Source organism: Oncorhynchus gorbuscha, linkage group LG16 (assembly GCF_021184085.1).
Source record: "Oncorhynchus gorbuscha isolate QuinsamMale2020 ecotype Even-year linkage group LG16, OgorEven_v1.0, whole genome shotgun sequence".
Classification (NCBI taxonomy): domain Eukaryota; kingdom Metazoa; phylum Chordata; class Actinopteri; order Salmoniformes; family Salmonidae; genus Oncorhynchus; species Oncorhynchus gorbuscha.
In genome coordinates this window covers 16,979,519-16,998,513 of record NC_060188.1, presented here as the reverse complement: position 1 = coordinate 16,998,513, position 18,995 = coordinate 16,979,519, and the positions used below count along the sequence as shown (strand labels likewise).

At 44.1% G+C, this 18,995-nt stretch overlaps 1 protein-coding gene across 1 annotated transcript in view; it reads left to right on the top strand.

The window, feature by feature from the left end:
* LOC123999327 (ubiquitin carboxyl-terminal hydrolase 43-like) overlaps positions 1 to 18,995 on the top strand; it is a 104,126-nt gene that overhangs the window by 37,944 nt on the left and 47,187 nt on the right. Inside the window, exon 3 of the mRNA XM_046304969.1 lies at positions 5,640 to 5,743. Coding sequence (XP_046160925.1) covers positions 5,640 to 5,743 — 104 coding nt within the window. The remainder of the gene's footprint in view (positions 1 to 5,639; positions 5,744 to 18,995) is intronic.

Genomic DNA, 18,995 nt, shown 5'->3' with positions numbered 1-18,995 from the left:
TGCTTGGTCCTTATTTGGTGGGTTATTCTGTCACATTCGTCATAACGAGGAGACCAAGGACACGTGATAAGAATACATTCTTCTTTATTTACACAAAGAACACTAAACAAACTTTAAAAAAAAAACTTTAAACGAACCGTGAAGCTAATATGCGTAGTGCAGACAGGCAACTAAACATAGACCAAAAACCCACAAAATACCAAAGGAATATGGCTACCTAAATATGGTCCCCAATCAGAGACAACGATAAGCAGCTGCCTCTGATTGGGAACCAATTCAGGCCACCATAGACCTACATAAACCTAGACTTACAAAACCCCCCTAGACATAAAAAACCTAGACAATACAAAAACTAACAAACCCACCCTAGTCACACCCTGACCAGACCAAAATAATAAAGAGAACTAAGATAACTAAGGTCAGGGCGTGACACCGAGTCAAGTCTCAAGTCAAGACCGACAAGTATCAAGTCATGTCTCAAACTTTGAGTTTCGAGTCCTAAACAAGTCATAATGTGCTCTTCACCAAATATTTTTTTTAACAAGAGTAATAGTTAGTATATTACATTTACGCAAATCATGAATGCTTTTAAAAATATCTATATATTTACTACTTTCCAAATAAATGTTATTTTTGGGTAGCCATGAGAAAGAACCCCCCCCACCAAAAAAAGTGATTGACTATCGAGGATCGCTATGGGGCGCAATCGGGCGATGTAGGCTTGTACACAATCGCCCAACCTTACACACACACACACTCACTCTCTCTGTGTGGTTACAGTAGGCTAACGTATGTCAATGGTTTTAGGAACAGCAGTAACATCAGGCAGGATTTAGTCTCCCAACTGCCTAGCCAGTTGTAGCTCAATCTTGGGTGCAATGATCACGTTCTCGCACCGATTGACTGTGTGAAATCTCATTGATTTAGCCTACATGCTACACTAGCATAGTTATAAATTATATAGCTGTCGGCTATATTAGCCACGACTTACCATTCTTTGTGCAGCTTCAAATGTTGAACAAAGTTGGAAGTTGTTGCGCCTCCGTCTGCAATTTTCTTCCCGCATGTTTTGCAAGTTGCAATCCGTTTCTTGTTGATACAGCATCGTCTTTATATCTGGAAATAATCATTTGGGTATCAACTTTCCAAGGGCTCCATCTGAATTCACCCGCCGACGTTCCTTTGCACTGCCACGCACAACTTTTTCTCAGCTGGCACAATTTGATTGGCTGTAATCAAACTGTAATCTGTTAAATGAAGAGTTGATGTGCTTCACACTTTTTTAAATAGCATAATTTATATATTTGGGCTTGGGGAGGTTATCAAGTCAGGTTGAGTCAAAAGACTCAAGTCCAAGTTAAGTCACGAGTCATTGGTGTTAAAGTCAAGGTCGAGTTGCAAGTCATCATATTTGTGACAGTAAAAAGACAGGCTATATACAGTAGCGAGGCTATAAAAGTAGCGAGGCTACATACAGACACCGGTTAGTCAGGCTGATTGAGGTAGTATGTACATGTAGATATGGTTAAAGTGACTATCCATATATGATGAACAGAAAGTAGCAGTAGCATAAAAGAGGGGTTGGCGGGTGGTGGGTGGCTGGACACAATGCAGATATTAAATTAGCCGTTAGCTATTAAATTCAGCTTATTTTATTCAATTTAGACGCTGAAGGGCTTGAAGTTGTTGTGATGCCTCTCACAACCCTATCAAGCACTAAGTTGAACAAATGAAATATCTGTTAGTTTGTTTACACAGTATTGCTATTAATAAAAACACCAGGGCAAAGTCAAATAAACATGACTACGTTGCCTGCGGCAGGCATGCAATCGTAGCCTTTACTGATGAAGCTATTTATACAGGTTTAGTAATAAATCATTGGCGGGTGCCGGTTGGCGGGACACAATGCAGATAGCCCGGTTAACCAATGTGCAGGAGCACTGGTTGGTCGGGCCAATTGAGGTAGTATGTACATGAATGTATAGTTAAAGTGACTATGCTTATATATGATGAACAGAGAGTAGCAGCAGCGTAAAAGAGGGGTTCGGGGGGCACACAATGCAAATAGTCCGGGTAGCCAATTGATTACCTGTAGTATTGCGATATTCATTAGTGACAAGGAAACAAAACACAAAGCGGATTTAACTTCTTCAGGAAAACAGCCCTGATGTTGGAAACAAACATTATGTTGTCATCCAGAGTCACATTTATTTACTTTCCAAACTATAGCATACATTATTTGACATACAGCAGGTTTTTAAAGGACCAAAGAGTTAGTCTGCTTCGTGTTTTAATTTTTGCCACTGAAAACAGATTGCGATACTGGTATCGTCCTAGCCATACTCGCGGTTGCTGCTAACATGCTGCTGCCGCCTCGCAGTCTGATGACTTGGCCAGGCTCACCAGGGAATTTAGTGAGGTGATAAGACTGTGTCTGGGCTGGGCTCATTGGTCTCGGAACACTGTGTTGTTATCTCTGCACAAAGATAACTCTGGAATGTATTATCTCTCCACCTCCAGTCAACTCTGCTGCTGAGGAGGCCAGAGAGTGGTAGTAAGGCATAAATTCAGCTAGCTATATGTTCTGTATGAGCATAGGCCTCAGGAGAGCAGACCTCCTAGCCTCTCTCTCTCTCTCTGCTCTCAATGCCTGCTCTAAAGACCTGTTACCCCTTGACAAATAAGAGGAGGCTCAGCAGAGCATTACCGTACCACACAGGGAGGGGAAAAGAGAGAATGTTATGAGAGAAAGATGAGGGAGTGACTGAGTGGGGTAGAGTGTGATGGAGAGAGCTAAAACCATAGAGGAACTCACTAAAGTGAGAGTGGAGGGAAACGAGAGAAGAGGGAACATTTGTGATTGTATGTGCCTATTGAAGCCCAGTGCAAGAAGGGAAGGTCATGCTTCGGTCACATTCCGGTCTGTGCTAAGCTGAAGTGGACTTGGAAGAAAAGAATCAGTGGCGTTGGTTAGTTAGAGGAACTCTCCTCCACACTACACTACACTTTTTGAGCACTCCCACACCACACTACACTACACTACACTACACTTTTTGAGCACTCCCACACCACACTACACTACACTACAATTTTTGAGCACTCCCACATCACACTACACTACACTTTTTGAGCACTCCCACACCACACTACACTACACTTTTTGAGCACTCCCACATCACACTACACTACACTTTTTGAGCACTCCCACACCACACTACACTACACTTTTTGAGCACACCCACACCACACTACACTACACTTTTTTTCCACAACCCAAAATTCAAAAACCTCCTTTCAGCTCCATTTGTGAGATGGGGTCATGGTTGAGCTGCCTGCCTGGGAACAGTGGCAGTCAGTATGGGATCGGGACAGGAGACATGGTGTGGTGGAGAAAGAGTCAACAGAGAGACTTTGCGAGCAAAAATGCTCTGACAGCCTCCATGAGCCTGTCAAATGAGGACTAATATTATATGATGACTTAATGCATTTTCAAGTGCCTGGCGTCTAGGTACAGCGCTCTAGTAACTTCAGTAATAATGTGCTAACCCAGAAATGTGGTTTTAGCTTGGCCTTTTCCAAGTCAACCACTCTTGATAAGAAAAGGTGAGTTAGAGATTTGTTATCATAGTTAAATGTGTACATCCAGTGGCTTTGTTCAGGTGCCGAATGTTGAAAGTATGAATGTTTATTTTCAATTTAAAAGAATCCAGACACATCAAATGTTCTTTGTGACAAATGTCACCTTCAAAGGTCAAAGCTGTTACAGTTTGGGAGCTACAGATAGGCACGCAAACACACACACACACACACACACACACACACACACACACACACACACACACACACACACACACACACACACACACACACACACACACACACACACACACACACACACACACACACACACACACACACACACACACACAAAGGCTGTATTGTAGTCATATATTTACTCCATAATGTACAATTTTGTACCATTAAATATCTCCACTATGCATCTGAAGTGCATCATGTTACTGTTATCATGTCACTAAATCCTGAATGCCTGAAGTCAAATGGCAGCTCAAATTCCCTTTGCACTTGAAAATCTGATGTTCGTATATTTGGTGCATAATTCTCCCTTTATTTTTTATTTATAACCATTGTTATCCAACAATGTGCTTGTTTTGTAGGAATACAGGCTTAACTGTGTCCTCTTACCTAAACGTTGATGCATAATCAGCTACGGTGACCGTAACCGTAACTGTATAAATCAGGAAATAGACAGTAAGGAAAATGTTCTGCTTTGTCACTTTCATAACCGACGTTGTCAGTGAGCACATATTGGGCAGTTGATATTGACTATATTGCAGAGGCATGTTGAAGTTGCACACGTCTTCGAAGAGAGATTGTGAGAGCTCAGTTACAGTAATAATCGCTAATCAAGCCAGGAAAATCATTTGTTATTTGCTGTTAAATTGATTTACCATGATTTCCTTCAAAGACATTCATGAAGGGAAGGCCGTTCGAGTGTTGAACCAGTAACCGCATGTCATTACCGACGGGGACAGTTCAATTCATTTCATTCATTATCACATAGCTGGGCTATGCCCTCGTTGTATGCCGTCCCAGATCAGCTTGTTTTTTTGGCCTTGCATGGTTTCAGTGATCAGTCTGTTAGTTTTATCGCTTTTTCCTCCTCTTTTATCTTTTCCAAGGCCAGTTGAGCTCTGCTGTAGGTGAGTGGATTAAAGAATAAAGAGAGAAGTCCCCCAAGCGGGTTTCATTCACGTCAATACTTTCCACTGCCTTTGAAAATCCCCTTTTAATAGAAAAAAAGACTGCTGAACAACATTTCACAATGTTCTAACTAGACAGATATTAATTTAATATATTTCATGCTGATCTGTACCTCCCCTCAGTCCGGTGTTAACTCCTATATTCATTTAGCGGTGGCTCACCGCTGCTAAATTGTTGCCACTGATGCAAAAAAAAACAAGTATATATTTCTGCCAAGATGCACTTTTAAATGGATAGTTGTTAGCTCAATGACTGGAAATCTGTGGGAATAGCTAGCATGTCATTGCGCTAACTCTAGTAGCTAGTAGCAATGCCCCCAGAGTTTTGGGTGGCTGGGGGAAGAGAGTTCCAGAGTTTGGGGGGCAGCAGCACTGAAAGCCCAGTCCACAATGGTGCACAGTCTTGTTTTGTTGATGGTTAAATAAAGGTTAAATAAAAATAAATGTTACGGAGGTGAAAGAAGGCATATTTGGTGGCGGACTTGATGTGGGGCTCGAAGGAGAGAGTGGGGTCCAGGATGACCCCCAGATTTCAGACCTCGGATAATGGGCAGATGGTGCAGCCATCAATGGACATCATGAGGTCACCCACTTTCTTGAGGGGGACTTTGGAAGCCACCAGCATGACCTCAGTTTTATTGCTCTTGAGTTTGAGTAGATTGGGTGTCATCCAGTTTTTGATGTCCTGGAGACAGTTGATCAGAAACAGGGGAAACAGGTGAGAGGTGGGTTTGGTGTAGATGTAAATCTGGGTCTCATCCGAATAGCAGTGGATTTAGTTGAACCTGATGTTTTTTTGTAGATGTAGATTGTAGATGTTAAAATGATGTGTTTCTGTTTGTCCACTCTCTATTCCAGGGCCCTGGTATATCAGAGAAGGCGATGGTCACTGAGACGCCCCACTCGCAGCAGCCCGGGGCATGCCACAGCTTTGTACAGGAACACTTCCAGGCACAATACAAGTGAGTTTCCAGTTTGCCAGGTCTGCCCATAGCATACTGCTAGAGAATAGCCCTATTACTATCTGCACCTTAGTCCTGCAAGCATTGATGAAATTGATGGCATCTGAGCTGAGCTGAGCTGAGCTGAGCTGAGCTGAGCTGAGCTGAGCTGAGTAGAAGACAGTTGACTCAATGCCTGGACTTGTGCTAATGTAAAAACTGCTGCCTTGCATCTTGAAGGACAGGTGAAAAATAAATTAATTACTATACCGGGAATTGTCTCTCATATTTGTGTCAGTCAACAATTTCCCTCAGATTCAGTGTCTTGAATGTAAAACAGAAGAGTTACTTTTCTCTCCTTTGTTCATTGTGAAATATTTTTTGTGGCTCAACCTGCTTCTTAGATGAAAATGCTAGAAAATAATAAATAATTAAAAAGTGTCAAAATGTGACCGCTTTTGTTATTTTATTTACATTAGGAGCCAGTTGTGTTTTTGTCTAACCCGTGCTCTTCCTGTCAGTGCACCTGGATGAGGTTGCGAGGGAGTCTGTTGTTGAGAGATTGATTGAGATTTAGGAAAACTTTGTAAGTTGGCTAAACAAAAACATATTGGGGAAAAAACCCATTCTAATTTTAATACATTTCCTTTAATTATGAACCATATGTTATAAAGTTCAATGCAATTATGGCCATTTGTGTGGAAATCAGTTTCATGCTTTTCTTGGTATAAGCTGTTAGTCCATCGGTCACACTGCCTGTAATTTGGTCTATTGGGTTTTGCACCTCTCCTATGAGTTCTTTGCAATTATTGTACAACCAATGCAGAGTTAGGTATGGAGGCTTTTTCCCACATCACATTCGATTACCGATGACTCTTCGATCCAGTTCTCATTGATTGAATTCAATTGTAAATATCAGATGTGTAATGGAGATGCCATTATAACTATAAGTGGGTAGAGGTTGTATATGTATTAGCAGGAGAGAGAGTAACCTCCTTAAATCACTGCAGACATTTCAGTAATTACTGAGCCTAGCTGGAGCATCAATACTGACAAGGCCCATGCATAGAGTACAGTAAGAAAGACTGCCCCTCCACCTAACCTTTATGTCTCCTAGGTAACTAGGGACCCCTTCAAGTGCTTTTATGGTCCTGAGTAAAATGAGTGAGGTGGTTGGTTCTTGTTTGAGGTCAAGTGAAAAACGACAACTGTACAAATCGAATAGGCATAGATTAGCTACATATTGAATATACGTATACAATCTGTGCTCTAGTAGCTTTCCTGATAAGCTGTGATTGATGAACCTGATTGAGTTTTCACAGTTTTAGTCCTTATAACATTCCTTTCAATCCGTGTTCAGAGCCCCTCAGCGCCTGCTACAGCAGCTTTGAACCCAGAGCTTCACAAGTGTTCATTTAATCTGGGAGATAAAGCCTCCTAGGTATTTCTATGAAACAGATGCATCTCACAGCTGTGGTCGGGAGATCACTGGAGCTGCTGAAGGTAGTGGAGCTGTTGCAGTACCTTCATCATGATTTGGCTGTCCACTCCTCTCACAGAGGTGCCAATGACAGTTCTGCATCCAACTGCCAAGTGCAAATCTCTGTCAAGCCCCCAATTTTACGTTAGCTGTACTCTTCTCTGGGTAACCTTGACTAATGTCGTACTATATTGACAAGGAATTATGCAAACAACTGCACAATAGAACAGATGTATATTTGGACCTTTTAACTCTGTCGTGAAGTAATTAGAACACTTGCCACTCTGTGGAAGTTTCCATTTGCTTTGTAATTTCCTGCTGGTTTTTGTTTCCTCCATCTGCTAATTCCTTGGAAAATCAGCAGCTTGGTGTAATGCCTTTAATACATCTGTCAGAGCGCATCCCTTAATTGCTACCCACTGATGAATGTTTCTGCTTTGACACCCGGGAAATGGGCGTGTCTAGACAGGAAGCAGCCATAGCTAGCTCGGGAGCCATAGCTAGCTCACCCACTCAAACACTGTGCCAGATTCACCAAGGGTGATTCAGACTGGAATCCAACACTTGACTGATGATCACTGATAGTATAACTTCAAAAACAGCATAACTTTGCATTTCAGAGCTACAGCATGGCTTTAGTTCAGTGGAAAAGAGCTCTGGACTATATAGAAATGTCTCTCAAGGAATATTCCATAACCATATCTTTCCATAACCATCTGTTTTTTCCCCCTAGGCCAGTCCAAATCACTTACTCAGGTAACAGCATCATTATCTGAGATGAGGATTGAGGCCTGGGTGTGAAAGTGTAAGACTGAAAAGCTACTGTCAAAGCTTTTTCAGAATAATGTGTGAAAGTGGGATTCAGAGTCACAGTGGTCAGTGAAATTGCAAAATACTGTATGTATTTTATATGATTAAATATTTGTCATACTAATAACTAATATAATACTATTAGTGACATATACTTACGATGTTTGTTGTGCTATTTGTTTTAGGAACAGCCTTTGGAGTCCCTATCTTTGATTTGTTAACTATTCCTCTCTCATTGCCCTCCAGCATTTGAGTCCTGGGTGTAACACTTCAGTATGTAATATAATTATCACTGCAATGGGTCTGTTTGTCACTATACAATCACCAGGCCCATTATACTTGACAAGACTTAGTCAGTTTACAAACAAGCTTCATATATACTGACAGGCCTTTTATCTCTTAAGTTTTTGATTCCGATTTGATTTGACGTTCATCACATGTTGGTGTCATTCAATTGACTGTACGGTACCGTTATTACAATGTACGGTACCGTTATTACAATTCTCTTTGTCTGAATGTGATGTCTCCGCAAAAGTGAAGTGCCTACTCTAACTCTGGAAGTATTGATTTGGAACTTATTATTTCTCTACAACTCTGTAGACTGATCAAATCATGCATTGCCCAGTTCTTGAAGGTAAAGCTTTGATATAGCTAGTTTTGTTCTCATCCCACAGCATGACTCACAGCCTAGCATGGGTAATATTGTCATGTTTGTCATTTATTATCATGTCTTGTCCCTGTGCTCCCCATTCTGTTCGTTTCCCTCTGCTGGTCTTATTTGGTTCTTTCCCTCCTTCTATCCCTCTCTCTCCCCCTCCCTCTCTCACTCTCTCGCTCTCTCTTCTCTCTATCGTTCCGTTCCCGCTCCCAGCTGTTCCTATTCCCCTAATCATCATTTGTTCTTCCCACACCTGTTCCCGATCCTTTCCCCTGATTAGAGTCCCTATTTATTCCTTTGTGTTCCGTTCCTGTCCCGTCGGTTCCTTGTTTAGTATTCACCATGCTGTGATTGCGTTTCGCCCTGTCCTGTCGTGTTTTTGCTGTGATTGTGTATCGCCCTGTCCTGTCGTGTTTTTTGCCATCATCAGATGCTGCGTGTGAGCAGGTGTCTCTGTCTACTACGGCCTGCGCCTACCCGAAGCGACCTGCAGTCTGTGGCCGCTTCTCCAGTTATTCCCCTCTACAGACTAGAGGATTTCTGTTATTCCCTGTTTGGACTTAAATAAACTCTGTTTCTGTTAAGTCGCTTTTGGGTCCTCTTTCACCTGCATGACAGAAGGAACCGACCAAGGAATGGACCCAGCGACTTCAGACGCTCGTTACACTGCCGTCAAGATCCAAGGAGCCATGCTCGGCAGACACGAGCAGGAATTGTCTGCTGCTCGCCATGCCGTGGAGAACCTGGCCGCTCAGGTTTCCGACCTCTCTGGACAGTTCCAGAGTCTACGTCTCGTGCCACCTGTTACTTCCTGGCCTGCCGAGCCTCCAGAACCTAGGGTTAATAACCCACCTTGCTACTCCGGGCAGCCCACTGAGTGCCGCTCCTTTCTCACGCAGTGTGAGATTGTGTTCTCTCTCCAACCCAACACATACTCTAGAGAGAGAGCTCGGGTTGCTTACGTCATTTCACTCCTTACTGGCCGGGCTCGAGAATGGGGCACAGCTATCTGGGAGGCAAGGGCTGATTGCTCTAACAAGTTCCAGAACTTTAAAGAGGAGATGATTCGGGTTTTTGACCGTTCAGTTTTTGGTAGGGAGGCTTCTAGGGCCCTGGCTTCCTTATGCCAAGGTGAACGGTCCATAACGGATTATTCTATTGAGTTTCGCACTCTTGCTGCCTCTAAGTGAGTGGAACGAGCCGGCGCTGCTCGCTCGTTTTCTGGAGGGACTCCACGCAGTGGTTAAGGATGAGATTCTCTCCCGGGAGGTTCCTTCAGATGTGGACTCTTTGATTGCTCTCGCCATCCGCATAGAACGACGGGTAGATCTTCGTCACCGGGCTCGTGGAAGAGAGCTCGCATCAACGGTGTTTCCCTGCTCCGCATCGCAACCATCTCCCTCCTCTGGCTTTGAGACTGAGCCCATGCAGCTGGGAGGGATTCGCATCTCGACTAAGGAGAGGGAACGGAGGATCACCAACCGCCTGTGCCTCTATTGCGGAGTTGCTGGACATTTTGTTAATTCATGTCCAGTAAGAGGCCAGAGCCCATCAGTAAGCGGAGGGCTACTGGTGAGCGCTACTACTCTGGTCTCTTCATCTAGATCTTGTACTACTATGTCGGTCCATCTACGCTGGACCGGTTCGGGTGCTACATGCAGTGCCTTGATTGACTCTGGGGCTGAGGGTTGTTTCATGGACGAAGCATGGGTTCGGAAACATAACATTCCTTTCAGACCGTTAGACAAGCCTACGCCCATGTTTGCCTTAGATGGTAGTCATCTTCCCAGTATCAAATTTGAGACACTACCTTTAACTCTCACAGTATCTGGTAACCACAGTGAGACTATTTCTTTTTTGATTTTCCGTTCACCGTTTACTCCTGTTGTTTTGGGTCATCCCTGGCTAGTATGTCATAATCCTTCTATTAATTGGTCTAGTAATTCTATCCTATCCTGGAACGTTTCTTGTCATGTGAAGTGTTTAATGTCTGCCATCCCTCCTGTTTCTTCTGTCCCTACTTCTCAGGAGGAACCTGGCGATTTGACAGGAGTGCCGGAGGAATATCATGATCTGCGCACGGTCTTCAGTCGGTCCCGAGCCAACTCCCTTCCTCCTCACCGGTCGTATGATTGTAGTATTGATCTCCTTCCGGGGACCACTCCTCCTCGAGGTAGACTATACTCTCTGTCGGCTCCCGAACGTAAGGCTCTCGAGGATTATTTGTCTGTGTCTCTTGACGCCGGTACCATAGTGCCTTCTTCTTCTCCGGCCGGGGCGGGGTTCTTTTTGTTAAGAAGAAGGACGGTACTCTGCGCCCCTGCGTGGATTATCGAGGGCTGAATGACATAACGGTTAAGAATCGTTATCCGCTTCCCCTTATGTCATCAGCCTTCGAGATTCTGCAGGGAGCCAGGTGCTTTACTAAGTTGGACCTTCATAACGCTTACCATCTCGTGCGCATCAGAGAGGGGGACGAGTGGAAAACGGCGTTTAACACTCCGTTAGGGCATTTTGAGTACCGGGTTCTGCCGTTCGGTCTCGCCAATGCGCCAGCTGTTTTTCAGGCATTAGTTAATGATGTTCTGAGAGACATGCTGAACATCTTTGTTTTTGTCTATCTTGACGATATCCTGATTTTTTCTCCGTCACTCGAGATTCATGTTCAGCACGTTCGACGTGTTCTACAGCGCCTTTTAGAGAATTGTCTCTACGTAAAGGCTGAGAAGTGCTCTTTTCATGTCTCCTCCGTTACTTTTCTCGGTTCCGTTATTTCCGCTGAAGGCATTCAGATGGATTCCGCTAAGGTCCAAGCTGTCAGTGATTGGCCCGTTCCAAGGTCACGTGTCGAGTTGCAGCGCTTTTTAGGTTTCGCTAATTTCTATCGGCGTTTCATTCGTAATTTCGGTCAAGTTGCTGCCCCTCTCACAGCTCTTACTTCTGTCAAGACGTGTTTTAAGTGGTCCGGTTCCGCCCAGGGAGCTTTTGATCTTCTAAAAGAACGTTTTACGTCCGCTCCTATCCTCGTTACTCCTGACGTCACTAGACAATTCATTGTCGAGGTTGACGCTTCAGAGGTAGGCGTGGGAGCCATTCTATCCCAGCGCTTCCAGTCTGACGATAAGGTTCATCCTTGCGCTTATTTTTCTCATCGCCTGTCGCCATCTGAGCGCAACTATGATGTGGGTAACCGTGAACTGCTCGCCATCCGCTTAGCCCTAGGCGAATGGCGACAGTGGTTGGAGGGGGCGACCGTTCCTTTTGTCGTTTGGACAGACCATAAGAACCTTGAGTACATCCGTTCTGCCAAACGACTTAATGCCCGTCAAGCTCGTTGGGCGTTGTTTTTCGCTCGTTTCGAGTTTGTGATTTCTTACCGTCCGGGTAGCAAGAACACCAAGCCTGATGCCTTATCCCGTCTGTTTAGTTCTTCTGTGGCTTCTACTGATCCCGAGGGGATTCTTCCTTATGGGCGTGTTGTCGGGTTAACAGTCTGGGGAATTGAAAGACAGGTTAAGCAAGCACTCACGCACACTGCGTCGCCGCGCGCTTGTCCTAGTAACCTCCTTTTCGTTCCTGTTTCCACTCGTCTGGCTGTTCTTCAGTGGGCTCACTCTGCCAAGTTAGCTGGTCATCCCGGTGTTCGAGGCACTCTTGCGTCTATTCGCCAGCGCTTTTGGTGGCCGACTCAGGAGCGTGACACGCGCCGTTTCGTGGCTGCTTGTTCGGACTGCGCGCAGACTAAGTCGGGTAACTCTCCTCCTGCCGGTCGTCTCAGACCGCTCCCCATTCCTTCTCGACCATGGTCTCACATCGCCTTAGACTTCATTACCGGTCTGCCTTTGTCTGCGGGGAAGACTGTGAGAGCCGCCAATAAACGCAGGATTAAGAGTCCAAGGTATTGTTGCGGCCAGAGAGTGTGGCTTTCCACTCGCAACCTTCCTCTTACGACAGCTTCTCGTAAGTTGACTCCGCGGTTCATTGGTCCGTTCCGTGTCTCCCAGGTCGTCAATCCTGTCGCTGTGCGACTGCTTCTTCCGCGACATCTTCGTCGCGTCCATCCTGTCTTCCATGTCTCCTGTGTTAAGCCCTTTCTTCGCACCCCCGTTCGTCTTCCCTCCCCCTCCCGTCCTTGTCGAGAGCGCACCTATTTACAAGGTACATAAGATCATGGACATGCGTTCTCGGGGACGGGGTCACCAATACTTAGTGGATTGGGAGGGTTACGGTCCTGAGGAGAGGAGTTGGGTTCCGTCTCGGGACGTGCTGGACCGTTCACTCATCGATGATTTCCTCCGTTGCCGCCAGGATTCCTCCTCGAGTGCGCCAGGAGGCGCTCGGTGAGTGGGGGGGTACTGTCATGTTTGTCATTTATTATCATGTCTTGTCCCTGTGCTCCCCATTCTGTTCGTTTCCCTCTGCTGGTCTTATTGGGTTCTTTCCCTCCTTCTGTCCCTCTCTCTCCCCCTCCCTCTCTCACTCTCTCGCTCTCTCTTCTCTCTATCGTTCCGTTTCTGCTCCCAGCTGTTCCTATTCCCCTAATCATCATTTAGTCTTCCCACACCTGTTCCCGATCCTTTCCCCTGATTAGAGTCCCTATTTATTCCTTTGTGTTCCGTTCCTGTCCCGTCGGTTCCTTGTTTAGTATTCACCATGCTGTGATTGCGTTTCGCCCTGTCCTGTCGTGTTTTTGCTGTGATTGTGTATCGCCCTGTCCTGTCGTGTTTTTTGCCTTCATCAGATGCTGCGTGTGAGCAGGTGTCTCTGTCTACTACGGCCTGCGCCTACCCGAAGCGACCTGCAGTCTGTGGCCGCTTCTCCAGTTATTCCCCTCTACAGACTAGAGGATTTCTGTTATTCCCTGTTTGGACTTAAATAAACTCTGTTTCTGTTAAGTCGCTTTTGGGTCCTCTTTCACCTGCATGACAAATATGCAGTGAAAATCTCTGTAGTATCGGTCAAGCGCTGCTCATTAGAGTGAAGCCAAACGGCAGGCAGCAGAGCATGTCAGATTATGGACGTGGTGTACAGTAGTTTCACTGGAAGCCCAGCCTTTTTACAGCGGCATGAAAACCCACCACTCTCTCTCAGAGCTTCTCGCCTCTCTTTGTCTGAATCATTTTGACTGGGTGACCTTTGTTTTGTCTCACCACTTAATTTATTAATATTTCTGAAGGAGGGTTGAATAAAAAGGGCTTTGAAGCATTTTTGAGATTATTACTGTGACTCTGTGATTATTACGGTAATTCCTTTGTTTTGTCTGGATGCTCAGGATCACCTGCTGAACGATGCCTTACATATCAACAATCTCTAATGGGGCCACGACCTTTGTAACCCAGAGATGCAGTGAGGCTGCAGGCTCACTGAGATGAATTAACAGCCAATCTTTAGGCCAGGGATCATCAATTAGATTCAGCCACAGGACAATGTTTTTCGTGAGATGATGGTCGGGGGGCCGGACCATAATTACAAATCATTTGTAGACTGCAAATTGACCACAAGAAGCCCAAACAGATATATTTGACTATATGATCACGTGTCTCTCTGTTATGCGTGGGAATACTTAAGAACTGATTTCCAAAATTGAAATCACTTGGAGCTCATATCCTGGTGTTTTTACAGTCCAACAATGAAAATGTAAAAAACAAATACAGTACCAGTCAAAAGTTTGGACACATCTATTCATTCAAGGGTTTTTCTTAATGTTTTACTATTTTCTAGAATAATAGTGAAGACATCAAAACTATGAAATAACACATATGGAATCATGTAGTAAACAAAAAAGTGTTAAACAAATCAAAATCGATTCTTCAGATTCTTGAGATTCTTCAAAGTAGCTACCCTTTGCCTTGATGACAGCTTCACACACTCTTAGCATTCTCTCAACCAGCTTCACATGGAATGCTTTTTCAACAGTCTTGAAGGAGTTCCCACATATGCTGAGCACTTGTTGGCTGCTTTTCCGTCATTCTGCGGTCATCCCAAACCATCTCATTTGGGTTGGGGTCGGGTGTTTGTGGAGGCCAGGTCATCTGATGCAGCACTCCATCACTCTCTTTCTCGGTCAAATAGCCCTTACATAGCCTGGAGGTGTGTTTTGGGTCATTGTCCTGTTCAAAACAAATGATAGTCCAACAAAGCGCAAATCAGATGGGATGGGGTATCTTTGCAGAATGCTGTGGTACCTATGCTGGTTAAGTGTGCAATGAATTGTAAATAAATCACTGAAGGTGTCACCAGCAGAGCACCCCCACACAATCACACCTCCTCCTCCATGCTTCACGGTGGGAACCACAAATGCGGAGATCATCCGTTCACCTACTCTGCGTCTTACAAAGACACAGCGGTTGGAACCAAACTCATCAGACCAAAGGACAGATTTCCACTGGTCTAATGTCCATCGCTCATGTTTTTTGGCCCTAGCAAGTCTCTTCTTATTATTGGTGTCCTTTAGTTGTGCTTTCTTTGCAGCAATTCGACCATGAAGGCCGAATTCACGCAGTCTCAACTGAACAGTTTATGTTGAGATGTGTCTGTTATTTGAACTCTGTGAAGCATTTTTGGGGGGCTGCAATTTCTGAGGCTGGTAACTCAGAAACTCAGATACGTTCATGATAACTAGTGAACGTATCCTCTGCAGCAGAGGTAACTCTGGGTCTTCCTTTCCTGTGGTGGTCCTCATGAGAGCCAGTTTCATCATAGCCCTTGATGGTTTTTGACTGACCTTCATGTCTTAAAATAATGATGAACTGTCATTTCTCTTTGCTTATTTAAGTAGTTATTGACATAATATGGACTTGGTCTTTTGCCAAATAGGGCTATCTTCTGTATGCCAACCATACAGAAGGAAAGAAATTCCAAAAATTAACTTTTAACAAGCCACACCTGTTCATTTAAATGCATTTCTGGCTACCTCATGAAGCTGGTTGAGAGAATGCCAAGTGTGTGCAAAGCTGTGATCAAGGCAAAGGGTGGCTGATTTGTTTAAGACTTTTTTGGTTACATGATTCCATATCTGTTATTTCATATTTTTGATGTCTTCACTATTATTCTACAATGTAGAAAATAGTAAAAATAAAAAAGAATACTCAAATGAGTAGGTGTGTCCATACTTCTGACTGGTACTATATACAGTGGGGAGAACAAGTATTTGATACACTGCCGATTTTGCAGGTTTTCCCTACTTACAAAGCATGTAGAGGTCTGTAATTTTTATCATAGGTACACTTCAACTGTGAGAGACGGAATCTAAAACAAAAATCCAGAAAATCACATTGTATGATTTTTAAGTAATTAATTTAAGTATTTGATACATCAGAAAAGCAGAACTTAATATTTGGTATAGAAACCTTTGTTTGCAATTACAGAGATCATACGTTTCCTGTAGTTCTTGACCAGGTTTGCACTGCAGCAGGGATTTTGGCCCACTCCTCCAAATAGACCATCTCCAGATCCTTCGGGTTTCGGGGCTGTCACAAATGCAAATTAATTAATTAAAATGTTTTTCTAGATTTTTGTTTTAGATTCCATCTCTCACAGTTGAAGTGTACCTATGATAATAATTACAGACCTCTACGTGCTTTGTAAGTAGGAAAACCTGCAAAATCGGCAGTGTATCAAATACTTCTTCTCCCCACTTGTATATATTATTAGTTATTTATTTTTCTCTGAAAACTTGGGGGGCCAAATAAAACATCCTGCAAGCCAAATTGGGGGAACCCTGCTTTAGACACTTAACCTTTAGTAGATTGTTCTAATAATAGCTGTTATAACAAATATAATTAATTAAATAATTTTTCAGGAAATGTGACACTGAACGTCCAGATACTTGGAAAAATGGCTTTTAGAGTTTTACCCAGGCTAGTGCAGCCCGCAAGTGTTTTTTTGGGGGGCCGCCCATTATTTTTTGGGGGGGCGGGGATTTAGTTTTTGATTAAAAGAAAATAATTAAATCATCAGGAAAATAGTTTAATTTAGGAAATCTGTTCCCATGTATTCCCACAAATAAAAAAGGAGAAATACAATAAGTGCACAAAACATGCTCTTTCATGTCATAGACTGACCAGGGGAATCCAGGTGAAAAGCTATGATCCCTTATTGATGTCACTGGTTAAATCCACTTCAGGCAGTGTAGATGAAGAGGAGGAGACGGGTTAAATAAGTATTGTTTCTCTCTCTCCCTCTCTCTCTCGCTCTATATATATATATATTGTATTTTCCCCCAATTTCTCAATATAGGGGCGGTAGGTTGCCAGCCTGGTGGTTAGAGTGTTGGGCCGGCAACCGAATGAGCAAAGCAGTTAACCCACTGTTCCCCGGTAGGCTGTCATTGTAAATAATAATTTGTTTTTAACTGACTTGGCTTGTTAAATTTAAAATATCCAATTACAATATTGTCTAATTGCTGCAGCTCCCCAACAGGCTCGGTATAGACAAAGGTTGAGTGATGAATCCTCTGAAACAGGACCCACCAAACTGTGCTTCTTAACCCCTGCCCGCTTAACCCAGAATCCAACTGCACCAACGTGTCAGAGGAAACACCTTTCAACTGATTACCGAAGTCAGCCTGCAGGCACCTGGCCTACCACAAGGAGTCGCTAGAGCACGATGTGCCATGTAAAGCACCCCTGGCCAAACCCGGTGCTGGATTTTTTACATTCAACAGTTTCCCGTGTGTATCAAGAATTGTCTACCACCCAAAGGACATCCAATCAACTTGACACAACTGTGGGAAGCATCCCTGTGGAATGCTTTCAACTCCTTGCAGAGTCCCTGCCCCTATGAATTGAGGTTGTTCTGAGGGCAAAGGGCTGTTTTGTACACTCGGTGTATGTGATCGTGTCTCAATGTAAATAGGGTATGAAATTATTGTTATTTTCAAATATAATCTCTTTTTGGGTTTAGTTGGGGTCAATTTGCAGTGTACAAATTATTATAATTATGTTTTGGTCCCCCACTATCCAAATCAAATCAAAATCAAATCAAATGTATTTATATAGCCCTTCGTACATCAGCTGATATCTCAAAGTGCTGTACGGAAACCCAGCCTAAAACCCCAAACAGCATGCAATGCAGGTGTAGAAGCACGGTGGCTAGGAAAAACTCCCTAGAAAGGCCAAAACCTAGGAAGAAACCTAGAGAGGAACCAGGCTATGTGGGGTGGCCAGTCCTCTTCTGGCTGTGCCGGGTGGAGATTATAACAGAACATGGCCAAGATGTTCAAATGTTCATAAATGACCAGCATGGTCGAATAATAATAAGGCAGAACAGTTGAAACTGGAGCAGCAGCACGGTCAGGTGGACTGGGGACAGCAAGGAGTCATCATGTCAGGTAGTCCTGGGGCATGGTCCTAGGGCTCAGGTCCTCCGAGAGAGAGAAAGAAAGAGAGAATTAGAGAGAGTGGGGTGGCCAGTCCTCTTCTGGCTGTGCCTGGCTGTGCCGGGTTTAGATTATAACATTATAACCCCTTATCCGCTCCGTCAAAAATCGTCCCGTGGCTGCCTACCCCTGGGCTAGTGTTAAAGCTGACTCAAACTATCACCCTTCAGCATCACTGCTTCATAGACAGGGATTCCCTCTCAAGTTCTGCTCACACTTCATCCATTAGGCATCACGGAAATATCACCTCCTTTTCCTTTAGGCCTAAGTGTTCCTTACCAATGCACAGTACATCTATGTTTTATTGAAGCTGCTGGAGTGTTATTTGTATGCAAGGATGGGCAGCTCCTCTGTTTGGGCAGCTCCTCTGTTTCCTGTTGAGAATAAGACATCCGTAGGGGAGCGATCCACTCTGCCAAGAGAGAGCTCCACGCAGAGCCAGTGTCAGCTGGGTTGAGTTGAATAGGGCTTTATTCACTCTCCCCCACTCACCCCTGTGGGTCTGTCAGGTGCCTTCCTAGAAGGGGAACACATTTAAACAGCTATGTTCTATGTTCTGGCTAAGATTTCCATGGTAGGCTACACCTTGTAAAGGTTCCTGACATGCAGGCTGGAGAAGTGAAAGCTCTGTGCACTGATCATATGAAAAATTCAAAACACAAGAATAGGGAAATACTGTCTTAAAACATCGCCTTGCTGGGTAAAAGAGGAAGAGGGACATTTATGCTTGAAATTCAGATTTGCGAAGAAACTATAGCTTTGTCAACTTGTTTTGATTGTATGCAGCAAAGTCATTGTTGAACTCAATTCCACTCCAGTCCTAAAGGCTATTATAGTTTCAGGCAGCCTTGTGAAATGCTTTTCGCTTCCTGACTAGAAGAACCAGTCATGGAGTTCTTGTCATAGAACTATTACAGGATTTAGAAGTACTTCAAGTCAAGTTCAA